The sequence below is a fragment of the Limanda limanda genome, chromosome 18 (genome assembly GCF_963576545.1).
Source record: "Limanda limanda chromosome 18, fLimLim1.1, whole genome shotgun sequence".
NCBI lineage: Eukaryota > Metazoa > Chordata > Actinopteri > Pleuronectiformes > Pleuronectidae > Limanda > Limanda limanda.
This window is the reverse complement of record NC_083653.1, coordinates 8,501,488-8,528,392: the sequence shown is the minus strand read 5'-3', so window position 1 is coordinate 8,528,392 and position 26,905 is coordinate 8,501,488. Positions and strand designations below refer to the sequence as shown.

Below are 26,905 nucleotides of genomic sequence, written 5' to 3'. Positions count from 1 at the left end.
CCCCCTTTGGCCAATACGCACACTGATAGCCCCTGAGTCGTTCACAGTATGTGGTCACAGCTTTTACAGAAGTCTAAAAGACCCTGGTAAAAGTTTAACTGACAATCTCTTGAACTGGTGCTCACTTCCCAGCACAGTTGGTAAATGACACAACCTCCATATTTACTGTGTAGGATGAAAGTTAAAAGGTGCAAAGTGTATTGCAGCCTTGACACTGCACACCCTTTTCTGTTCTGTACCATTTATATTCAACCTGTTGGAATGGGATCTGAAACGGAAGACCCCTCCCGTTGTTTTTCTACTCTCTTGAGTGTTTGCTGGTTTGTCCCTGACAGGACACAGGGTCAGTTTCCAGGGTCACGTGCAGCAAAGTTCTGCTTATGTGGCAAAAGCTCTAAAGGAAATGTTAGTGAGCTTGTGTGTGTGTGTGTGCACGGATGAACACATTCTTGAACGGCGTGTGTGCGGACAGTACGTTCAGTGTGTTTGTGCTGAACAGATTGTTTTTCTTCTACCGGGCCCAGAGTTCCCAGCTGGCTCGATTTCCCAGAACCAGAGATTTTCAGGAGATAATGTTTTCTTGGACGACTGCTCCATGATTTCTCTGTCGTGTGTCCATTAAAAACAATCTGTAACTTTGCCGTCAATGGCCATTTCTCTGCAAACTTTAAAATTAATTTTCTCATTGTAAACTTTCTCATTGTAATCTTTTTAAAATACCAATGTTACACTGTGGACATTTCTTTATCTATGTAAGATAATGGCTGCATAGCTTTACAGAGGCAATGCTCTCACACACCCACAGCAAAATGCCTGACACACACTCATAGGTCCCGTCGTCCTGCACACACCACTGCTGTTCAGCACCAGACAAAACGAGGGTGTGTAGTCACAAGGTATCAGAGTTGCATGGTCAGGAGAGCCAGAGAGCAGGATGAGCTGGAGGTGTTGTGTATGTGGGCATGGAGGAGGCTTGACTTTAGCCTCAGCTAACCTGATTGTTGTGTCCAGTCATGCTCTTTAATCTAATATAGGGGCACAGAGAAAAATTGCATTAGGTGTAGAGTCTCTCTCTCTTTCACTCTCAGGCACCAGTTCATCCCATGCAACCACCCAGTGAACTCTTGGTCATGCCAAGAATACCAGAACTAAGCAACGTTGGCTAGATAATGAAATGAAAAAGGCTGAATGGACAGAGAGACAAAAACAGTCAGCTGTTTTCTTCTCCCATGACCCAGAACCTTGGAAAGGGCAGTAAAGGAAATCTGCAATTTCATTTTCAGGATTTAAGAAGAACCATTTGTGACGGAACAACCCTTGTAGAGTTGGTTGTGTGAAGATTTAAGGTCTAAATGTAATATATGATGCAATGAAATTTGACTGAGGCCTGATAATGAGGAAGCAGCTTCACGCACAGAGGGCAAATCTAAAAGCCTCGTCCACGGCAAGGAATGTGTCCCGTCATCTGACTGGCCTACAATTAAGACAGATGGCTATCATAGTGTAGGATTGAGAGTATCGTGCTTGTTTTGGCTGTGAAATGGCAAAATCCTGTGGCAAATGGCCGTCCCTCCCACTTCTGCACAGCGATGCAGACCACATCCCTTTGTCCTGAGGTTAGAGCTACATTTACCCAGCTGTCCGGCCAGGGCTGTTCCAGGGTTCAAGCAGCTCCCCCTCTGTTCTACGGTGTTCAGAACAGAAGGAGATTGATGCTGCATATTTACTATTATAAAGTCATATTTTAGCAGTGGTCATGCATCTGTATGTTGAGTCAGGGGTAACAACCTTTACATACATAGGTCAAGCACTGCCATCTAGTGGTTCTTAGGGTGAAGTCACATTTTGAATGTTTTTTGTTGGCAGAAGTGAAAAGATGAAAACATTTATTGACATTCTGTAAAAGAATAAACTTTATTAAAAATGTCAATCATTTAAAATAGATCAACCCAGCTTCATTTGAGATGAGATATACTTCACCATTCCTCATTTAATCTGTTAAAGTCACAATTGATAAACAACCTCTACTTATGAAGGACGCCGTAAGTGCAAGATTTCTTTTGAATCAATTGCTTATTGCTTAGCAGATTTTATGATCAAAACATTATCATATCCTGTGTAAAACTCTTTATTCATACTCTTTTCATTTGTTTCTAAAAATGGCCCATTTGAAGAGAGAGGAAAACAAGCTAAGGGAACCAAAGGGGGCGTGGTGTTGTCTGTCCAGCTGTAAGATCAAAGCCTACAGTCCTGCAGAGAACCTCACGTTTCCCAGGAGAGGTCGTCCTGTTTCAGGCAGTTCCTGAATTTCTGGGTTTCTCTGAGAAGCTGCCGGTTGTTGTGAGCTGCCCCTCCTCTCTTTCCCTTCTGTTTAGCCTCAACAAGAAAAGGAGCAGGTGGTGACTTCTTGGCCACATATTCCTCAGCACACGACTGACTCTGGGTCAATTTGTGAACCTGAGAAGACGCAGAAGACAAAAAACATCAGACACTTAAAAGCTATTGACACAATTAAGGATAGAGGTCACATACTTATATTTCTGTTGACCTAAAACATTTCACCAGGTCCCTTATGAGACAAGAAATTACCCCTTTGACCCTCTTTACAATCCAATCTCTGAAGGGTGTTTCACTTACTGTCCGCTGGTGCTTGCGGAGCTTCGTGATCTGAACTCCCTTCTCCTCCACCCTGGCCACCAGCCTCTCCAGCTCGCTCTGCAGTTCCTGCCTCTCCTCCCGATTGTGGGTTTGGTCGATCTGACGCACCAGATCCTGATGCTCACTGACAGAAGACAAATACAAAACAAGTACAGACAGATTGTTAAATGTGCAAAGAAAAGTTAAACAAATTTTTTTTTTAAAGTTTGACTCACAAGCTCATCTGTCCGAGTTCGTCCTGCAGAGCCAGCAGCAGGTCTGACAGCGAGCCGAGTGGCTGATCGGTTTGCTCAGAGAGTCCGTCGGGCTTCTTCAAACCGGAGGGAGATGGAGAAAAGTCCTTGTGGAGGCTTTTCTTGGCTCCACAGCCGGACCTGTGTAGAGCAGTCACTCGCTCACACAGCTGGGGCTGGTGGTGCTTCATCATGTGGAGGATACTCTGTACGTTGGCGTGGACAGAGTGGCTTGGGCTAATTGACTGTGTGGCAGGAAGGGAACAATTACAAAAATGACAACAGCAAATAACACACCTCTTTTAGAGTAATCAGAATCAGAAGTAACTTACTGTTCCTGCAACAAAGGGCATTTTCTTGCCCAGTAGGCCGCTTGGTGATGACAGCTCATTTGGTTTAGGGGTTTTCTGGAGGGAGAAGAAAGCTGGCATCACTATTATATTCTAAATAAAAGTTTCTAATCAACTAAATACAGGAAGGTAATTGTGTTTATTGGCACCTTGATGGTCTTTTTTGTCCTTTTCTTTGGCTTAATCTCCTCATTAGTTGGTGCAGACAATTGAAGGCTGTTGTCTAGTTCCCTCTGCAGCTATGGTCACGGAAATAATAAACAAGTCAAGTTCATTTCTTTTTCCTTTGTGAGATGCTTTGTTGACATTTTACCATCATTTGACTTGAAAGAAACTTATATGTAACTTAAAGAACCCAAAAGACTATAATATACAAGTAGATTGAAAATACAATACGTGCATGTTAATAAAAATTGAAGAACTAAGTGAAAATGTGTATTCTTGCTTTGCTGTGACCGACCTCGTCTGCTCTCTCCTGCACACGTTTGCGCTCCTGCTCTTCTTTCAGTAGTCTTTGCTCCAGAATGGTAAATTTCATCTGGAAGCCGAATGAAAATAATTATCACATCATTCAGCTTGTAATGATTAATGTTTTGACTTGTTCTATTGAAAACTGCTAATTACCTCCGCCAGCGTTTGGGTTCTACTCAATTTGAGATACTCGGATTCGAGTCTGTCGAGCTTCTCCTGCTGAGTTTGGGTGTTTGAGCTGCTCGGCTGCTCGTTCTGCAGTGAAGCCTGGTGGGGAGATAAACAGGGATTACATCAAGAAACTCTAAAAAATTTAAGGAAACGGTTGATGAAAAGGGTTTGGATACAGTTACTTTTCTAAACAATAATATCTCTAAATCATAATCCTCATAGCTAGGATCTACTTTTAAGGTTAGCTCTCTCAATGATTTTCCTTTCTTTAAGATTGTAGCTTTTTGCACTACCTGATTCTCTATGACAGCTTTCCTCCCCTTCTTAGCCTTTTCCACCATCTTCCTCATGTAGTCCAGCTGCTTCTCAAGACTCTTACAGCGAGCCTCTGCCGACTGCAGTTTTGAGTCCAGCTCTGATACCGAAAACACAGAGACAACTGTAACACAACATTGGGCACAAAGATAAAACACTGCGAGACCCCAGTAAAGCACATACACCTTTCTCTTAGCTTCTTTATTCACTTACCTCTCCTGCCAGAGTTATTGGTCTCAAGCAGGCCGGCTGCTCCTTGATTAGGCGTTGTGGAAGATGCTTTAGCCTCCTGCTGCTTTTGAATATCATGTGAGAACTGCCGGTAGCTCTTCTCTGCATCTTTCCTCTCCAGCTCCAATCGCCTGATTTTATCCTGGAGGGTCTTCAGTGCATCAACAACAGCTGGAGAGAATTTAACAAGAAGGGAAAGAGCATATCAGGTAACTGGGACATAAGGTGGGCGTAACGAGGAACATTACCCGACAACAGGGGCTGTGCTGTACCTCTGCTGTCGATGTTAGGGTTGGTCTGAGCCCCCTGCAGACTGGTGATCTGGGGGTCCCTGCTGACGGCCGGGGGGGCGGAGAACACCAGCTGTGTTGGTACAGGTGCTATTCTGTCTGGAGGCTGGTAATAGCTCCCAATGTAACTGTTTTTGGAGGGCGAGTCTAAAATCTGCAGACAAGAGAAGAAAACCGCATGTAATCAAATAGTCAAAGCCAAAGGAGTGATCTGTGGGTAATATGTTCTGTTTGAGTGCGAGTCCGAAATAGATATTCAATCAACCATAATATAAAACCAAGAAAACCAAATGTGTGGAGTTGATAAAGTTCAGTATATTTCCAAATATAAACAATCAACATTAAGTGGTCAATGCATCCTTTGCCTGTATTATATGAGTGTACAATACTACATCATTGTGAGTGATATTAAAGTCCCAGAAGCTGCAGGAGTCGCTGCTCTACTAACGATTCGTAGAGGAAAACAAACCGGTTTATTTACAAATAACGTTACACGAGTTAGCGGATTCTTGCTAGCACAACTCAAAGCTAACGACGACCTCCATTTTTGCAAGTTAACAAAACTGAGAGGAGAAAAGCAGCTAACAGCAAACAACCGCTACAAGCTGACCAGAGCTAACGTGTTAGCCACAGTCGCGGCTAACAGCTGATGAAACTGTTACCTGGTCGATAGAAGTCTCCATCCTGAGGGCGACACGTTCATACTCATTAACAAACCAACCGTGGGGTGTTTGTTGTGTGTTTCCAGGCAGCTCGTGTGAGTTGTGTGTTGTTTTTCTGACTCCTGCAGCTGTCTGTTTGTGTTGTCAGCTGCAGGCAGTCCGGCCTTTTTAAATTTCCCTCCTCGTCACAAGCTCGTCACTATGGTTCCGCCTGCTGCAGCGGTTCCTCCTCATCCGGCTCCCCTCGCTTCTCAGGCCGGATTGAAATAAACACTGACTCCAGTTTACATTTACACAGGATTTACAGAACAAGGAAAAGGTGAAATGAAAGGAAATGCCTAATTTGACACGCTCCCTTTTCTGGCTTCACACTGAAATAAAATAAAATTGAATGTGGAAAATTAATCATATAAAAAACAAAGAATGACACAGACACCGAACACACACACACACACACAATAATTTGTCCATCCTCTTCTTGTGCTTAGTTTCTCATGTTTCACCGCGTGATTATGGGATTAAGTACGCGGTATGGCCTATGGGGTCCATACCAATGAGGTTGGGGGTTCGATTCCCACTCTTGCATGCCGAAGTGTCAGTTGCCAAATAGTGAACCCACAAAATTGACAGGACTTCAATCACCTATTCAAAGCGCAATATCTTCCAAATGTAAATAATCAAAAAAAAAAATATATATATAAATAAATAAATGAAATGTACATTTTCACCACTTTCTAATATTTCTGCAATTTTTGTAAGAATTTCAGCATGTTAAAGCCCTCAAAAAGCCAATTAATTTGCCTGAATAATAATAATAATCCTTACAATTTCAATAGAGCCTCATTGTCTGTCTGTGCTCGGGCCCTAATAAATGTTAAAATGCATTTAATACTCTTAACAAGATGTAGATAGATAGATAGATAGATAGATAGATAGATAGATAGATAGATAGATAGATAGATAGATAGATAGATAGATAGATAGATAGATAGATAGATAGATAGATAGATAGATAGATAGATAGATAAAAATATAGATAGATAGATAGATAGATAGATAGATAGATAGATAGATAGATAGATAGATAGATAGATAGATAGATAGATAGATAGATAGATAGATAGATAGATAGATAGATAGATAGCAAGATAGCATGATAGATAGATAGATAGATAGATAGATAGATAGATAGATAGATAGATAGATAGATAGATAGATAGATAGATAGATAGATAGATAGATAGATAGATAGATAGATAGATAGATAGATAGATAGATAGCAAGATAGCATGATAGATAGATAGATAGATATTGCAAATACATCATATTATGTCAAGACACTGATTTTGAAAGCACTGATTTTGCTTTTATTTCAGCAAATCTTCTTATTTGAAGATCACTCTTGATCATAGGCTGTTGTGTTTTTTTTTCATGTTTTCAGTCCATCACCTGGTATACATTTGCACAGCATTATGCAAATAACCTGGTGCAGCAATGGGATGTATGTCTGCAGGGAAATAGGTGTGTTGCACTAAGGAGAGACTGTATTTTATAAGTGAAGATTGTTTTACTATGAGGTTTCTTATGTGCGCATATGCGGTAGATCTTATTCATGTTTATCAATCTCACTGAAGAGGGACACTGCATGTGGATAACTGAATAGCATGTGTACTTAGGTCCATCATGTAAATAAGACAGATTTAGTTGTGCAGATTCGTTTTATTATCAACACAGTGTGGGAAACACACAGAAGCAAATGCACAGACGTTAGAGCACAAATAATGGATGAAACAATGACATAACTGTATCACAGATGATTTGCCAAACTACTCCATGGCCAGACCAATAATCCAAATGATGACATGTGTCCAACAATCACTGTTTTCTGATTAATGTAGATTTATATATTTTCTTTGTTCTATCACTTGCTACAAACACCTTTGTCCCTAATAGTCTTGTAGTATATAGAACATCAGAATCCAATTTCTGCATCAATCAGACAGTTAAAAAAATTAAATTCCTGCTGTTTAATTGTTATTCATTTTTAAGTCGTGTTTAGTTGATTGAACATGAATGGGGACAAATAGAATAAATAAACAACACACTCTCTCTCTCTCTCTCTCTCTCTCTCTCTCTCTCTCTCTCTCTCTCTCTCTCTCTCTCTCTCTCTCTCCTCAGTGCTTTTCTCACTTGTGCCCTATGCTTGTAGCTGATAAACAAGAAAGAGGAGGAGGAGGGCGGGCTGCTGCTGAAGTAAGGCATGACGGGAGATGTAGTTCGGAGGCACCGCAGCTTTTACACACACACCGAGCGAATAGAATCCAACTCCCATGAGCACTTCACCCCGCGAGCCTGGCAACTCCCCTCCGACCAATCGCCTGTCCGGATCCAAAGCGGCCCCGCCCAGGAGTGCGCAGGGCCCGCTGTGATTGGCTGGCCGGCCGTGCCACTCAGATGTTTCCCTTGCAGCCTCCTCCTGTGTGTCTGAGGCTGATCGGGTGTTTTCTGTGGAGAAGCGTCCCGGAGCTGCAGACCTGCACCGAACAATGAGGAGAAAGTGAGTTTGTGACCGTGACACGCTGCGTCCGTCGCCTGCTTCGTGTGTGAGAACCTTTGCTTGTCACCCGGCCCTTGTTTCTCTCCGGTGTGTGTTGTTGAACGGGCTGTTATCCAGAGCCAGTGAGGGAGGGAGGGCAGGGGGCAGATTGAATGGACCCCACTAATGGGACTTGTCATGACACGTCTGATCTCTCAATTAAAACCACCCGAGCCACGATTGAGGTTTGCAAAGGGAACACTTGAACTGGCAGATTTTTCTGGTAATATTAAAGTAAATAATCAATGTGATGCAATGTGATTCTTGACTTTCTTCAAGAAACTCAACCAAGTCCAGTTCACCTGTTTTAAGCACTTGGTTAAATGTGGGTTTAAATGCCCACATTTATGATAGATCCTGACTGATAGTGATTTATTTATTATTAAGGCCTGTGCACTTAATTAATGATCAGAAATGCAATGTCTATATATTCAGATATACTGTCCATTATTTGTTTAGGGTTTTACATGCATGCCACCATACATATTTAAGAAATTCCCACACATTTGCTTGTTTGGGTTATAGCATTTCTGACATGTTACGTGTCCTTTTGACTGAGATCCATGACCAGAGCCCTGTTGTTTGCCCCCAGGTCCCAGTTTGTGACAGAGGGTGACAGGGTTTTCGCCATTAGATCTCCCACCCAATGAGTTCAGATCAAGTGTCAGTCCTCTTTTAAATCCCTCCTTTAACATGGAACTGTTTGGGGCTTTTCCTTCAAGGGATAATTCCTATTTAATTTATTTGATTGTTTTTATTTGTCTGTTCAAAAGTCAAATATGTTCCTACAAGCGATGTTTCGATAGCGTTCCCACCCACCTATCCACATTAGCATCATTCTCAATGGTTGTTTTGTGGAACGCACTGTGCTGCTGTGATTAAACCTGGCCTGTGTCGTGTTGTGTGTTGTGTAGCCTGTTGTAAAACAAGCACAAGCATTAGTCCCGACGTGAAAAGATGGAAATGCTGGACCAAGAGTATCTGGGGAGATGGGATGGCCTGGGGAGCCGGGATGCCAGCTCCAGGACTGAAGCCATGGAGAACATCCACCTGGAGGTCATGAGGAAGGTGGAGGCTATTGGGCCCATACCGGCGATGGCCCCCCCGCCCCCGGCCTTGGTAACCCCCCTGACCAGCGATCTGAACGACATCCTTGCTCATCTGCTCATGCTCTCCAAACGCTGTCCCTTCGAAGACGTCCGGGAGCGATGCATTCGTCTTCTACGGGCCGTCCAGGTAGGAGACTCGTATGATCTCTCATGAGGTGTTTGTACTGTGTTGCAGCACCACTCCATGATCTGTCCTGTCATCCTGGCGTGTACGTTGTTGTTCTGCTGTCGTCTGCTCCTCCTGCTCACCTCTTCATTAGCATTGCAAACATTGTGGTCGAGTCAGAGTCTCACTTGTGTGCTGTCAAGTTGTTTACTCTCAGTGACACGATGAGACATGATGAAATTATTTAAAAAAGCAGCAAGTGCTCTGAAACCTTTCCCATCAAGGGCCGTTTTCATTTTTAAACATCTACGAGGGCTTAGGTAAATTATTTAGTGATTATGTCACACTAACCTCTCTGAAGCAAGGGCTGGAACATACTGTTGACAGAGAAACCATACATTTCCTCAGTTAATCACCTGCAGTCAATAGGAGGGAGTATAAATGTCTAGATATGCAATATACTCATTTAATGCACTTATATATTGTATATACAGTAAGAGTTTATTGTTTACTTTGCACTAGGGAGTCTTTTCACTACCTCACACTGATTTCTACCAATATGGACAATCTCACCCATGAGGGTATCCTCAGACACCCGAGACGTGTTTACATGTTTAAGCCTCATGCAAACCAACATTATATCCTTAAATCAGTGCTGGTACAATCAGTATGTCACACTCTATGTTAATGCAGATGTGTTGGGTTGTGATTTAGATTCAGGTCTTAGCAAATATGTGAAATAGATGATCTGATCATGTTTTTGTTAAATCAAGAGCTGTAACAAGTAGACTGGACTTTCGATGGTTGTTGTTTCAGTTAAATGTGTCATTGTTTACCTGTAGAGAACCTAATATGGGCTTTATACTGGTGTTAGCTGTGTCCTCATTCCCTTAATAAGTCCTCTAATGACAAATAATAACAAAGCCCGGTGGCTTTTGCAGGCCTGTCATATGGTTTCCCTGAGGTGTGGTGTTTGCTGACATGAATTCATGTTTGTGCTGAAGTGTTTTTGGAAGATGGAGGATAGTCACTGGGAGAGATGAGAGAGGGAGAAAGCTGCTTTACGGGTTTAGTGGTGCACCACAGTACACACCGTCTGGTATTTTTCGAATTATGCTAAGCTGCATTTGCCGAGGGGCTTGCCAAAGTTAGCATTTATGAGCCCGATGTAGCAGCTCATGCTGTTCTGGTTCCACGGTTGAGGACCTCTCCCCCTTCCCCAGCACACATACACACACACACACACACACACACACACACACACACACACACACGTTTCTCACTTTGTCAGAGATGGAAGGGGGCTACGAGAGAGAGAGGGGTGGGGGCTTGGGCTCAGACAGATCTCTAATTCCAGCAGATCCGCTGATTAAAGACAAAATCTTTGAAAGCACAGACAGCCCTTTCCTCATGGCAACCCCCCTCCTCTGGAATAGGAAGGCCTCCTGCTTGGTGAGAATAATGTCCCATAATACCCTCGTGGCTTGCAAGTATTTGACGGGGGAACTCGTTCGGTGCCCCAGTGTGCACATGCACTGTACATCTGTGTGTGTGTTTATCAACTGCGCAAACAATCACACTTTAAAAATAAAGAAATCTGCCCTCTTTCATTGGAAGGATGTGGCAACAAAAGTCCCACATTCTTTTAGCAGTGTGAACTCAAACGTGTCCTGGACCGCCCATCTAAGGACAACAGACCCACCTGTATACTCGCACTGGCAAAAACAACATATCGTTTCTGCAAACAGAATCAATATGTTTATTTGCATGTCGAGCAGGGAAGTGAGATCCAGTCAGTGATCACCATGGGCCAAGTGTGGAGATGCATTCTAATGTCAGGTGTGAACTGACCATCCACAGCCGAGACAGATGTTAATACCCGTTCTGAACTAGTCCTCAGATCTGTACGTTATACATGTAGCTACAACCAATTAGAATAGCTTAACATAACGATTGGAAAGGGATGGTTTAATGGAAAGATACAAAAGTTGCAAGTAAAGCAAATAAACGTATTTTCCAAAATGTCAAACTATTCTCTTAAAACAAGCCGTTTGATATTTAACGCAGGATCCTGACCTTTTGTATTTTATACTTTTGTAGATCCAATAATAGCTGAAGTACCCATATGTTCAAACAGGCATTAAGTAACATCCCTCTTCTAAGGCCAGAGGCCCCTCTTTGGTCTGCCGTTGACTCGCTTGCCTCCTTTATGTAATCTGAGTTGTTGTTTGTTTTCCGAGGAGCCCTGTGAATACGCAGTGAACACAGTTAGGGGAATGCACTTGTGTGCTCAAATGTTTGCGGTCTTATACTGCCACAGTAGTGGCGAGTCCCAGGGGTTAAGGGTTACGGGGTCGCAGCCCAAAATAGGATTCTGTGTGCGTGGGGAGGGGTCAGGTTCCCATAAGGCGTCCTTGTGTAGTGGCCGGCTGGGGTGAGCATACGGGGGTCAAAAGCTCTTTACCCCCCAGACGGGTCATTCTGGGGCGAGGGCAGTTAACCTCGCTGAGCTCTATCGACCGTGTACATATAGGTACACAGGATAACGATTGGTGGAGACAAATGCAAATAAAACACACACACACACACACACACACATATTCTACATGTATATGCACAGAAATCTAGAGAGACAATAGTAAGTGTTTGTTCTGAGTCTATGAAAGGAGTGGGCAGACTCCATCGGCTTGCTCCCTCTCCGGGCACCATGTTCCCTCGCTGGATGAAAGAGCCCAGTCTTGCGCGGTTGGACAGAGACAGAAAGGGGTTTCTTTGTGTTATGTAATTACGCCATTGTGTTAGCCCTTTACCCCAACTTGAATTAAGAGCCACTCTCAAAAGCTCAACCTGTTCTCGTGATGCAGGCTGGTGCTGCTGGGATGCCAGAGACTTTATAGTGGCCTTACTCAGAAATCAATCCACCGTCTACAGTCAGTCCAGAACGCTGCCGCTCGGCTTTTGACACAATCCAAAAAATTAAACCACACCACCCCTGTTTTATCATCCTTGCACTGGCTTCCTGTTCGTTGTGACTCTGTTTCCCAATCCAAAGAAAGATGGTTAGGTATTTGTACGATCCATCCATTCATCCCTTCATTGTCTATACCAGTGGTTCTTAACCTTATTGGAGGTACTGAACCCTGCAAGCTTCATCAGTGCATTCACCGAACCCTTCGTCATTGGACATATAAAATATTATTTCTTCAAAACATAGGTATATATTTTGTTAGTGCACAAAATTAACCATGCATCAAGTGCACACAAAATCACGGTGTTCAAAGAACAAAACCAACAAACAGGAATTTCACACAAAAACATAACTAATATAATAAATAATATTTATTGCAAATCAATGTGATTTTTGCTGTTGCCTTTCAGATACAGCTTCAGAAATGCGCGGCTTCACTTTGGCAAGTGCGACTCTCATATCATTTTCACAACAAAGTCTGTTCCTTTTCTTAATTTTCATGTCTACCATCCTCGAAAAGTATTGCACGCAAAAATAAGTTGTAACAAACGGTGTGAGTATCTCAAGGGTCACCAAAACGTTGAGAGCGTTGTTGTTCTGAAGAGTTGCTGTTGAAGCTGGCTCTGCTGAATGACGTACAATCACAACAGCCACAAGTCGACTACTGAGCGCATCAAGTTCCCTGCAGCACAGATATCAAAGCTAAGCAATGTGGCGTGATCAGCTGCAGCCAATGACGGCCAAGCGGAGGGGGACTTCACGAATAATACGAGTGGGCTGAATTTCTTTTGTGTAACTAATTTTTACTAAGCAACAAAATATTTGTAATCTGACACGGCGAAGAAAAATTGTGTGTTGCCAAATTGTCTTCAGCCAATTTTTTGACGGCCGACTAAAACGTCCAGATATTGCCAGTGTGAACCTGGCTATACTGTGTGTGTCTTGACCCCTGCCGAACCCCCGAGAGTGACTCACCGAACCCCTGGGGTTCGATCGAACCCAGGTTAAGAACCACTGGTCTATACAGCTTTGAGGGTAGTGAGGTGAGCTGGAGACGATCCCAGACAACATTCAGGTACAGCCCGAACAGATCGCCGGCGTATTGCATGGCAGATTTATATGATGTGAACCATAATCATTAGGTTAGGTGTCGTTATATTTTAGTTAAATTTTCCATTATTTTATATTTTCATGCACATTATTTTGTATTTTTTTAGACACAAGCAGAAGAGGGAAGACATGAGCCTGTCCAGCTTTCTCCGAAGTAGGTGAAGGCTCCGGAAGTTTCAAGCTTATGCTGAATTTTTTTACGCATACTTATTTAGTTAATTATGGACATTTAGGATGACTCAGCAGGCCACCTAATAAACACTTATGTGTGATTAATTAAGTGGAATGACTTCCTGGATCTGACCTTCTCCCAGAATATCTCCCGAGTACATATTTCTGTCCCTGTAAGAAATGCTTATGAGCATCTCCAGGCCTTCGGAGGGGACATCAGATATTGGCCGGAGGGCTTTTTCTGGATTGATTTATTATTTTTGTCTATGCAGCTTTGAAAGAATGCACGCTGATTTTAAATCTGTATGTCAAGACTAAAATATGTTTTTATGCGCAAGGACAGTCATAAAACGCTGGGCGCTAAATGCAGCCCTGGCACTTATTCCCATGCACCGGCACCATAAACATTTTGTTAGTTTAATACATTTTTATTTCCCATGCGGTTTTTCATGGTTTAAGGTTTAGCTGGTGCAGCGATTTAACCCTTGGAGTGTGTGTTGTGATAATTTGTGATAATTTGTGGGATTAGTGTTGCTCTCTGAGGGTCTGTTGTCGGGATAAGCCCATCTTTGTGGTGGCGAGCTTGTGGTGAGACTGTATCAACAAACTTGACTCGTCAGCCTTGACAGACAGGAGTGTGGCCAGATGCAATGCTGCAGGGTCAAAGTCCACTTGTAAACTGTGGCATTAGTTTATAAAAAGATTCTGCCCGGTCTCTCCTTGTCCTTTTTACAGTATGATTGTGTGTGTGTGTGTGCATGTAATTGTCTGTTTCTTTGTGTGTGTTTTTGAATGCATGCCTTCACGTCCTCACCCGGCTGCCTCCGCTTACTGTGTAAATAGAGTAAGGACCCATGGAGAGAGAGAGAGAGAGAGAGAGAGAGAGAGAGAGAGAGAGAGAGAGAGAGAGAGAGAGAGAGAGAGAGAGAGAGAGAGAGAGAGAGAGAGAGAGAGAGAGAGAGAGAGAGAGAGAGAGAGAGAGAGAGAGAGAGAGAGAGAGAGAGAGAGAGAGAGAGAGAGAGAGAGAGAGAGAGAGAGAGAGAGAGAGAGAGAGAGAGAGAGAGAGAGAGAGAGAGAGAGAGAGAGAGAGAGAGAGAGAGGGCCCTGTGGTCTGGACAGATCTGCTGGATTATGGGCGATCCCAGCTCGAACCAGGTCGGACAAATAGCAGGGTGAGGGGTATGCAGGGGGGAGAGAGAGAGAAAGCAGCAGCAGCAGCAGCAGGCAGTGAGTGACCTTTGGCACAGTAACTGTACAGTGAAGTGCTCTGTGGATACCGAGGACGTGAAAGAGGAATAAAGCTGTGGATTTACAGTTGCCAGCCAGCTGGGCACAGGGATGGGACAGGGCCGACACCGGGGCTGGGAGGGCGGGTGTGGTCTGTTTACCGTCTGTGGGATGTTCGGTCTTACTAAGCTACATGAAGCTTTCTGTTGCAATCACATCGCGGTCGCTGAAGGCTTTTCTACACTCCCGTCAAAGCCTCTTGTAACATGATTGTTGATGGACGCGCTGATGCTGATACTCGCAAAGATACTGTGGCTGCACAACAATGCAGCTCTTCTGTTCACCTATAGTTGTAGTGGAACAATACTAGATTACTTATTGAGTCACCTTTACATTTGGCATGCAGTTGGATTTAAATACACTAAAGTAACTAATAAATGGGCTCCCATTTATTCAGGGCTGATGTGCGACTGGGAACCAATGCACCTGTGATATTTGTATGTGTTTGTCTAGTATACATATCTACACAATTTCTTTACTTTCCAATCCAAAACGTACGTTCTTACCCGCGCATTAAAAAACATTTCTAACATGATATGAAAGCACACAAACACACAGACACCCGCTTTGATCCTACAACACTCCATGCAGACAGACCCCCACCTTCCAGCCAGTGCAGCATGCAGGCGGCTGCAGACTAGGGAAGACTAGAGAGGAGGGGGCTTGTGGGAAGTGTGCAACTAGGTCACTGTCAATCCTGTTGTAGGCTTGAATAAATGATAATAAAAAGCACAATATCCTCGTTTTTTTGTAAACATTAGTACTAATGCAAAGAAAAATAAACAAATAGATAAAATGAATAGAAAGAAGAATGTTTTTGCATCTTAAGGGGCTGTTCTTCTAAAATATGCAAAGGTTATATTATCCCCAGCACAGGCGGAGTAATGAGTTTGGGTTGGGAGAGGGCTTTTGCACAGCGTAAGCAGTCGTCATGGTACCAGTGGGGTGAGGTGCAGTGATGGGGTGGGTAGGTTGGCGCTGTAACTTGGGGGATGGGGGTGCTGGCATTATTTCTGGCCCATGCTATTCAGGAACTGAGGGTGAAAGAGAGAGAGGAGGAGGAAAGAAAGTGGAAAAGAGAGCGCGGCCAACGCACTGGACGTCGAACGAGAGGTGGAGGAAAGTAACAGGGAAAAAAACAAGTGTTGTCTTTAACGCTGGGGAGTAACGAGGGGAAGGGGTAGAAACACGATGGAGGTGGTGAAACACAATCCTTCCCTGCATTCAGTCAGCAACCTGCAGTGGAAAACTACCAGCACCCCACAACTACTGGCCCAGCCTTACCCACAACCTGAATAATATCTGTCCCGTCCAGAACCGATGAACACAATGTGGAATATGTTTAAATGTCCCCCTAATCAACCCGTCAATCGGCAACTAATCGATGATTCTCATGCATTCACTTTGTCATCTTGCCATATTTTATCATCCGAGTCTATTTGTGAGACTGTGGAAGAAGGAGGAGGACAGGGGTGTGGATGGAGGATGCGAGGCGGTGGACAACAGTAACAAAGTGCTCCAGCAGGAGGCGGGGACGGAATAACAAACTCTGTGAAGGAGGCACTGAAAAGGCAGAAGAATAAAAGGCTAACGGTGCCGTGCGCGTGTAAAATAATAATCGCCAGGTTCTCCTGCTCTACATGTGTCGTGTTCCAGCCTCGGAGACGGTCGAATAAAGATAGGGCGATCACATGGTGCTGTTGAGTAAACAAGCCTTTCTCCCGCTCTCTCTCTTTGCCATAATGTGATATTTATAAATTGCATACGTAATTAAGCTTCACAAATAATTGATAAAGTATTTGCCTTCTGCCGCTTCGCTAGCGCCTCCATGCTGTCTTTCTTTTCCAGGCTACGACTCTCGCAAGAATGTGCTCAGCTCTTCTTTCTGCTGGTTTAGTGTTGCCAGTAAAAACTGAAGCTTGTGTAACTGTTCCAACCTTAAGTCTTTCTGACTCCGTGTCTAAATGTCAACCTAACCTAAACGGGTTCATCTACAGGGGGAGCTTTAATGTCTTTTTTTTAAAGCCCTGTCGATGCCTTTTCACAACAATATTACTTCAGCAACTTCGTTCTGTTCAAGAAGATTTGATTTAAATTATATTATTCTCAGTGATATTTAAACGCATTGCATGTATTTTCCTTCGCCTGGATTTTTTTTTGCTCTGGAGAGTATATTGAATAGTAGTAATATACAATATGATGGTTCCACTATTTTATCTTGATTTTCACAAACCTATGTGATGATTTTTTAAGCAACAGGCTTGTTCTCCTTTGCCAAAATTTAGTGGATGCTCGATGCAGATTGAAAACCTTGGGTGATGTCATCGAAAGTGCTTGTCTTGTCCCAAATGTACTGCATTCAGACATTTAAGAAGTTTTGAGAAGATAAATCCAACAAACATTTAGTGTTTTTGCCTGATAAATGACTTGAATGGTCAATCGATAATCCAGACATAGTAAGTCATATCCATCTTCATTTGAGTGGTTACAGAATATTCTCTGACCTGACCAGGAGCGAGAGTCACTAATATTTAGTAGTTTGTATCGAGCATCTTGGTAAACTCTGACTCCACCAGTGTGTGGAACCCCTCTGCTCCTGGGAGACTGGCGTTCAACAATTCCTGTGACTTTCCCCAAAACCAGCAATCTGAAATTCACACCCACTTCATGCCGTGTTTGTCCAGCTGTTTAAGTAGGTGAGAGGCTCCTTCTTAAACTCTCTTTGCATCTAGAGACAAATGCATCTGTGCTCTCCAGGAGAGACAGTCTGAAAATATGCTGGATTGCTCCCACATTTAAACAACTATTGTGTCGCATCCCTCTGTGACAACCATCCTTTAACCTGGATCTAAGAAAAGCTGGACCTTTTCCTTCAGTTGTGCTCAGGTGACAAATCCTATGAACTTGAGGTTTTGCATATAAATCCCCTACCTCACTGGTGGAGATTGTATGAAGCTACCCAGAGAAGTAGAAACCAACCCAACTTGCACGTTTTGCAGGTAGAAATAATTAAATCAAATTTTATATTATTCTCAAAAACAGATTGTAGAACTCCCCTACTTGTGAAACAATTTGAAAACACTTGTGTATTTATCTAAATGGTCTGTATTTAAATAGCTTGTTCTAGTCTTGATGATCAGTCAAAGCACTTTACGGTACAGTTTATTGCCATTCACACACACACATTCACACAGTGCATCTATGGGCTGCACTTTTTCTATGAAGAGGTTGAGTATCTTGCCCAAGGACACGTCGGCATGCAGATGGGGAAGACTGGGATCGAACCACCGTCTGGAAACCACGACGGAGTATTCAAACAGACACACACACTCTCAAAGGATCCAATACAAGAAACCTCTCTGATACAGAAGCGACCACACATCACCCCACTTGCCTCATACACTCAGACACTTTCATCCTATCGACCTGGATGCCGTCTGTTCAGGATTAATATGATTGAATTCATAAATAAATGATGAAGCTTATCGTCCAGTGGATTCAGTATCTGAACAAATCAATATATGCCTTTTATCCTCCACCCTCTTGCCCGGCCTTTTACTTGATGAAACAGAATGGGGCCATTGAGTGGTTTCAACGTTCACACAGCATACTGAGGGAGTGGAAGTAGCTGCAGTTCATATGTGTAGTCACAGGAGGGCGCTCTGTACCAGTGTTTAGGCTGCTGTTGCTCTCCTCAAGTTGCTGGATGGGAATTTTCCATGCACTGGGCTGAATGCAGGCAATGCCCGGCATGATTTTTTTATGTTTTCCTTTTGCCTTGGTCACCGGGCATTCATCCAGCGTGTGTGTGTGTGTGTGTTTACGTGTCTGGAGAGATTTATAGCTGTGAGGATGCAGGATTGAGAGGCATCTGCGGATCAGGTCACAAAGCATGAATAGCCCAGTGGCTGTGGTCCAGGCCTCAGTCTGAGCTAGGCCCTATTAGGATACAAAGCACACAGGCTCAACACCAAGCTTAACCAGCGAGAGTACACAAACAAAATATTAGTGACACTCATTACTGCTCTGATCAGAAAATATTCTGTGAACACTAAAGTGAAGCTGGATATGATCCCACAGTTCTTAATCGACTTAACTTACTATATCTGCTGTATCTCGGTAGGAGATGAGATGGCACTTTCAAACACTATGATGATTTAAAGATCTAATATTGAACTATTCCTCATTAAAATTTCTAAAAATGATTAGACCTGGGTTAATGGTTTTGTTGACTTGTGCACTTACATAATCCAAAATGTTTCCAAAAATGTTCAGAGAATTTTCTAGACATTTCATTTTAGTCACTTTTTAATTGCGTCATATTCTCTTTACCTGTTTCTTTGTCAGTCTCTGATGTAATCTTCCGGACAAATTATCTATTTTTTTATGTGATGTCACCTTAGGCTCCGTAAATGTGATGGATATTTCTAACTTGTTTTCCACATTTAGTGGACCGAATACAATTATTGATTCGTCAAGAAGTAAGTTCACTCCGAAGCAACACAGATAAGAGGGCAATATTTGGTTCCTAAAATGGTCAATCAATGGATTTCCGTCTATGTTGCATGAGCAAGCATATTTGAGTGTAGGCGTCTTTGTGGGACATCCACTTTCCCTTAAGACTGGAAGGAAAAACATTGAACGCACAACAACACACACACATAGACTGCTTTCCAGGTCTTGTGCGTCTCCTCCAACCTTGTAAAGACCCCACACTTTGAGACTTGAACTTCGCTGTGTCAGCACTTGATGAATTGTTTCCGCTCACACTGACCAGTGCCCTCATTGTGTGGCGCTGCCTGTTCGCCAAATGGTGTTGCTCCAAGCTTTGCCCGTGCAGCGTCATGTTGGCTTAGGCCTTGCTGTGGTGTTGTTTCAGCGTGTGTGGTATTGTTTCAGGCCCAGTGTGGAGTGGTGGAGGGTATTGTGCTCTCTTCTCGGGTGTATTGTCCCGGGCTGATGTATGTGTGCTTGTTTATGTTACAGGCCAGTTTGTCAGAACGGTGACAGGTTCACGCTACGGGACCTCCGCGTTCCCACAGTGGTTCACCTCTGACCTCTGCTCTGTCGCTCCTGTATGCCCGGCTGAATCTGTGCCCGAGTGGGATTGACATGCAGTGTTTGTTAAAAAGAAAATATGGGATTGCTTCACAGTGTTTACTTGAAGTGGGAGAACACACTGACCAGTGTGTCCGTCCTAAATCTGGACATGCACCTTCACGTTGGAGGTTACTTGGTGTCAAATAACACACAGACGCCAAACATACACACAGCGTAGTCAAGAGTGAGGTTTAAGTGCTGACTCTAGAATAACAATGTTGTTCAATGGGCTCTGCCGATGACGGCCTGCCTGTCAAGTCAATGCAGAGAACGTTCTGTCCATGTAAGTGCAGTTTGTATGAAGTGAGTCTGCAAAACACACACAAAAAAGACAACAGCTCATTACCTCAGGAGCATCACCAGCAAAGCCAATGTCTTACTTTCAGGATGTTTTCTCGTAAAACAGTTACAAGGTGTCGTAACATACACATGTATGTTCATTATCCACAGATTATAACGTCATCTGTTCTCAGTGTGGTGCACCTACACAATGATGCTGTTCTGTGAGTTTAGCTGTTACAAGAGTTACTAATTAATCACACAGGTCATTGACACATGTCTCTTCTATAGTGAGGGCAGAATATATTTGGAAGATGTCACTAGATCATTGTATGTTGGGATGACCACGGACTGTATAAAAAGACTGACGATGTGCCAGCGCCCCAAAAGTGAAGCCAAAGTTTCTCAATCGCCCCCTGGTGGCTGCAGCATAGGTTGTAAACCCCACCTCCTTCATGTTAATTGTTAGGAGCTCGGCCAAACTAAAACGTAAAATGAATTTTAGGTGGTTCTTATCACACAATGTTGATGTTTGTCTAAGTGCTTAGTTTGAATCAGTTATTGATAATGGATGAAATTTCATGATTGACAGCTGAGACTGACCAGCGATTGGTCGAATGCATGTATCGGTGGGAGCTTGATACCACAGCTCCAGCCGCCTGATCGCTAATGGCGTCATCGGCATAAGATGGCAGCATTGGTAGGATATTTTGGCTTCATTTCTGGATGGTCGAAGAAGATGTTCAACACAACGATATGGATATTCCACCGATATCTGTACAGCCAAGACGTCCAAATAGTGTTTGTGAAATTGGATCTGGATAACTTGCAAATAGGATCAGTTCACAAATGATCTCAATATAAACCCTGTGTGTTAAAGAGGATCTGTAGCTGGTGGGTGAACGCAGCCTTTGAGCATATGTTTCCACACTAAGCCATGTGGGTGCCTGTCACACTTGTCTATATCTGCTTGTCTGTGTTTTAACGTCTGGTTAGTGAAGCACAGAGGTTTGTGTGTGTGTGTGTGTTCAGTCTGTCTCTGTTGATTGGGTCACTTCAGATGCCCGTGTCTTGTGTCTGAACTAAAAGAAGACTCACGTGTCAAAGAGGAAACGCTGACGTTCCTCTTTTTTTTTTTTTATGTTTAACAGTTCAACGGTTCTCAAGTTCACAACTGAATAAAGAACGGAAACTTCAGCTCAAAAGTGCAAAGCAAGTGCACTGGCTTGTTTACCATGTTAATGCTCACACACTTGTACTACATGTCCCAACGCAGTTACTGAAAGTTACATCATGTTGTCATCCATCGCACCTTGTGGGTTTGTTAGACCCCCGGGTGCGGACAACCACCCACCGTGACACACACACAGACACACACACACACACACACACACACACGGAACACTCTGATAGCACATCACGTAACAGCCCTACACTTTTATGATGTCCTCTGTCAATATAGTTCATGTAAGCATTTCTCAAATTCTTTACTGACTTGTTTTGCAGTAATCTGGGAGGCAATAATTTTCATGAGGCTGGTCATCGAGCACTTCATATAACTTGCAGTCTGTAAGCCGAGGCCCTGTCACTCAGAAGCCTTGTAGAAATAGGCCACAACCTTTTTGTTTTGAACCAATAATCAAGGTTGTAGTCTCATTTTAATGTTTTCATAATTGATAACATTGTTAGACTCAGACTTTGAGAGGAGTTTGCCTTGTCTGAAACCAACAGGTCCGAATCCAATATGTACGAAGCGGGAAACGCATCACACAATAGAAGAAACCATCAGGCAGACCAGTGATGCTGTTACAGTGGTTACATCTTCCCTTTTTTATTTTAGACTTTCAATCTCAATGGCAACTGAATGATTTTAGATTCCTTAAAAGTTTGATGTGTGTTATGATATTGCGCTGGAAAAGTAAAATCACTGTCTGAAAAGATCGCATTCACCCAAGTGTCAAGCTTCAATCACCGCTGATTGAGGCTGTAGCCGATAAAAACTTTGTCTTCTGCAGTTATTTGCTCCGGGAGTGAGTGTTGATTGTATCTCATCCTATTTACGTAAAAATCTGGGTTTTTCGACCAGGAATAAAGGAGCTTTACTTACTCCCCTTACTCCTACTGTGAAGTTTTATTTTTTGGAGGATGTCCGCTGAGCACAGAGTCCTTCAATGATGCCCAGAACATATTTGCATTCACACCTCTAAAAGAATGTGACCCAGACCACCTCCGTGTGTGTTCGATTTCTGCATTCTGGGCTGGCAGTGCATCGATGTTGGGGGGTGGGGGTGGAGGAAGATGTTGTGCTCCCTGTGTCGATTTTGAAAGACTCATTTTAAGGTAAAAGGGAAAATGAACTTTATGGACATTAATCTTTTACCTACCTGTGGCACAGTGCTATCAAACAAAACATTTACAGAAACCAGGCTCTGTATCGGTTCTTTCGGCCTCTAATAAATCAGATAATGTATAACAATGCACAAATGAACATGAAGGCTTACTGTGAGCTCACTGTACGCCTCTGCTGACGGGGAGGAAAAGTAAGAACGAGCCACTTGCTGAAAATACCAAGTTTAATCTCTGAGGCCAAAGAACTCATTAGACGGAGATCCTAACATGAAGAAGTATTTGGAAACAATGTAATCCCTCGTGCAATGAGCAGCAGAGAGGAAAGGAGTGGGTGGAATGGAGGACGGTGAATGAAGGAGTACAGGAGGGATACTAAGAAGAGGGGGAAAGGCAACTAGATTTATCAAGAACGCAGGGAAACAAATATTTGGGCTGCAGAAAAGATTTCTGACGATTCAGAACAACACATGAAGCAAGAAGAAAGGCCAGAAAAGATTTGGTCCAACACTTCATTGAGCCTAGAAGTGCAGAAATAGCAGGGGTCAAGCTTGGATAAACTCTGGAGAGAACAGAAGTATTCAGGCCACAGGGAGATCGATGGTTAGAGAAACAAAAGAACAACTTCTCCATCTGGTTCCTGAATAGTCTTTGCTGGCAGGTTGCCACACCTTGTCCGTTCCCCCTGAAGGTTTCTAGGCATCTAGTTCGCGTTGCACTAAACACTCAGAGGCCCTTAGGAAACCAGGCATGCAAAGGTTGGCAACTAACCAAACACAAAATATATGTAAAACTTTTTTGAGTCCTCTACCCCCCCTCCTCTTCCCTCCCTCTTTCTTTTTTTCGTCCTGTAAGCTCTGAAACAACATCAGCTTTCACCGGCATAATCAGAAAAAGAAAAAAAAAACGGGGGTGTACATATCTGGCTATGAGACCAGATCCCCTCGTGACCCACATGAGCTTGCTTTGACGAAAGCCCCCCCACTCCACCACCACCACCACCCTCGGGATGTGAGTTGGCGACACGCTCCTCCCGCCGTTCATTGGCTTGTTTTAAGGGAGTGTCAGAGGCCCGTTGGCTGGCTTCTCGTCACCTGACGTCAGAAAAAAAGGAGGAGGAGGGGGGGAAGGAAGGAACTCTGTAAGGACCCTCTGTCATAAATTGTACACAGGGCCGGGCCCGATGCGAGGGACAGGAGAGAGAAAGCAAACAAGTGATGTTCGGCATGTTATGTAACACGTTCCCTTTGTGCAGCCAGCGAGTCGAGGCGTTGTCGAGTTGGTCTTGAGCAGCAGCAGATCTTTTTTTTATCAGTCAGACTAATAGTCCAGGCAAAGTAGCGTTTTACGACCGACTAATTGTAAAATAATTTTTTTCAGCATAGATCATTTCTATGAGGTGTCCAGAACAACATACTAAAAGTCCTAAGAAATCCTAGTTGAGGAAATATGTTTAATTCTCATCAATGTCTGCCAATAAGACCCGGCAACAATACACCCCAAAAGGGCAATTTTTTTTCCTTTGCTCCTATCAAATGAAAACTTTGCACAATGAAATTACCCATGAAACGTAACATTTTTTGTATTACAAGTTTCTTTGAAAATGAATTTGAATATGCAAATGAGCTATACACTAATCGAATATGCCCCCAAATACACCCAAATAGGCTTAACTTTTTCCTTTACTCCTACCACAATAAAACTTTACATAGTAAAAGTATTCATGATAAGTAACTGTTTTTGTATTACAAGTTAATTTTGAAATGAATTTGACAAGCACATGAGCTCCCCACTTATTGAATATGTCCTAATTTGCATAGGCAGAAACACCATTCATATGTAAGACAAATACATCGGCCTATTTTTGGCTCCAAAATGGGTTACTTTGCCTGGACAATAAGATCTATTGAGGTCAAACGGACGGATGTTGCAGTCCGTCATAAGTGGCCTTGACAAATATGTAGATTAAGAGTATAGGCAGATAGATTTGGTTCAGAGATAACCCATTTCTTTACCGTCTTTAGTGCATTCAACACACACACAACTGGGTTCTTCTATCAGTTGCCTTGTTGCCTATCTGTAATTTTCCTTGTCAGTTATGTGCGTTGTCTTATCTTCGTCTGGGGGCTTTTTTCTCAGTTTTTCTTTTCAGCGTTGCCCTGCAGTGCAATCCACACCACACTCACCCGTCTCTACCTCGTGTGCTTTTTGCTCCATAAACTTATAAAACTAGCCCAATTGGTGTCTTGTGGTGTTTTAATGTCACATGTGTGCGTCTGCTTTTTCTTTATTGTCTGCTTCCAATTTAATGGAATGCAAATACAGTCATAATAAAGTTTCATGGTTTTTGTTGGGGGGAGGGGTGGGTCATATTTCTGGCTATAAACTCAAGTCTAAAACCTTCTAAAAAGAAATGATGGATGATGGAGGAGCTTTGTGGTGGAGAAATTGACATGTTAGTCACAACTTAATGTCATTATGGTCAGAGATGAATACATAAGGTCTAATTCATCGTAGGTTTTGATGCAAAAAACGCTAAATAAGCAAAAATGCGTATTGAAAATTGCCAAAAGCAAATTTTGGTGGTTATATTGTTGAATCAGTGACTCGCTCGTCTCACGTCACGTAGGAATATGGGTCAGCACGGTTCGGCTATATGTGGGTGAAGGCAGTGGGGGAGAAAAAGATGAGTGGGTGCTGTTTGACCAGTGGACGTCTGCGAAATTCCACGAGCGTCCGTGTATTTCTGAGTGCAGGTGCTTGGAGGTGACCATCCACGTCGTCATCAAGTTACCCCCCCCTCGTCACACACGTGAGAAAAAGCAGAATAGTAGCGTGTTCGTGGCATATCTGTATCTGTAACCACACGGGCTTGTTTTCACACCTGATTTGATGCGGTCACGCCACCACGAAGCTTTTCAGCCAACTGAACACACTTTTTATCGCCAGCTGATATTGCACGGGCTCCGGGTGGTTGCATTTTCTCGATAAGGCGTGTGTTTGCTCAAGGTTTTTTCTTTTTAAAGACGTTACAGGTTTCGCAGTCGCAAACTACACTGTTGTTCCTTCATTGAGCAATACAGCCGCACCGCGTACAAAAGAGAGGGAAGAGTGAGAAAAACAAGTTGTGAATGTTTTCCTTGGACTTTTCTGCATGAAGCCTGCAGGACATATTTTTATCCCTCGTGCTGCTGGAAAACAAAAACAGCCCAGATTGGAAAGAGCTGCTTCTACGTTTCGAAGAACTTCTTCTTTCTCAGCTTATTGGAACTTCTGCTTTGTTCTGGTATTGATTCGGGAAGTGCAGAATCATTGTGTGTGTGTGTGTGTGTGTGTACTGATGTGTCAGGTGCTCTGTCTATACTCAGCAGAAAGTCTGTTCCCTCTGTTGCCAGCTCTCCACACCCCCCTGACCTGATCAAACTGTGGGCTGTGTGTATGTGTATGTGTGTGTGTGTGTGTGTGTGTGTGTGTGTGTGTGTGTGTGTGTGCGTGTGTGTGTGTGTGTGTGTATGTGTGTGTGTGTGTGAGGGGGAGAGAGAGAGAGGATGTGAATGATGTTTATGTACAAGAAACAAAGTCTGGTCTGTGTGTGGAAGGGGGAGGGAGAGGGTGGGAGAGCGATAGATATAGATAAGTGAACGCTGCTGTGTATGTACTTAAAGTGAGTGTGTGTGTGTGTGTGTGTGTGCTGTACTCGCACACACACTCTCTCACACACCCACATGCACTTGCGAATTTGAGATTAGCCCCCACCTAATTGTGGGCAGGCACTCGGAGCCTATTAATGCCTGACATGACCTCCTCTTTATTCCCTCCATCCATCACTCTGAAGACTAACAGAAAACACAGGAGCAGCAAAACAACAACTGCCGTTAACAGAAGGAGAGACGGCTGCTCCCACCGGCCGCTCCCATTGGCCCAGACGCACGGCTCAGAGGGGCCGCTATTGGCTGAGAGGAGACACACCTCTAGAATCTGTTTATGTGCAGTCAGATAGAGAGGGTGGAGGAGGGGATCGGGGGTGTGTGCGATTCTAATGGGGTTGGCAGGAAACATTTTTAAGAGGAGGGAGACGGGGAGATCACACGAAAACATGGAAAACTGGAGCTTGTTCTAAAACTTCTAGGAAATTAGGGTGTTTGTTTGCATGTGTGTGTGTGTTTGTATGGGAGGGGGGGTGTGCAGAGCCCCCTTAAAATCACAACCAGGCTAAGTTAATTTAGGCCGCACCACTTATGAGCCAGCAGCCCCTCCCCAGAACGTTGTTGTGTTGACCAACAACTGCATGTTGTGATGGAAGAAAGTCGACATCCTTATCTCTGCCAGTCACGCCGGCTCCTTTCTGCAGACACGCTACAGGAGGCCCCCAGTTCATCATTAACAGCAGCCCAGTCATACTTGACATGCACCAGTGCTGTTTAATGGGTTTGGTGTACAGTTCGTTCGACA

The 26,905-nt window shown here is 43.5% G+C and overlaps 1 protein-coding gene across 1 annotated transcript; it reads right to left on the bottom strand.

Annotated features, from left to right (window-relative positions):
• Nucleotides 1-1,895: 1,895 nt before the first annotated feature.
• On the bottom strand, nt 1,896-5,509 carry cep57l1 (centrosomal protein 57, like 1). The gene is made up of 11 exons (XM_061091701.1): nt 5,382-5,509; nt 4,702-4,873; nt 4,412-4,600; nt 4,177-4,298; nt 3,866-3,979; nt 3,702-3,779; nt 3,391-3,480; nt 3,224-3,298; nt 2,874-3,136; nt 2,638-2,782; nt 1,896-2,457 (listed from the first exon to the last, which is right to left on the bottom strand). The coding sequence occupies exons 1-11, from the start codon at nt 5,400-5,402 to the stop codon at nt 2,263-2,265; spliced, it is 1,464 nt and encodes a 487-aa protein (XP_060947684.1). The 5' UTR covers nt 5,403-5,509; the 3' UTR covers nt 1,896-2,262.
• Between the last annotated feature and the right edge of the window lie 21,396 nt (nt 5,510-26,905).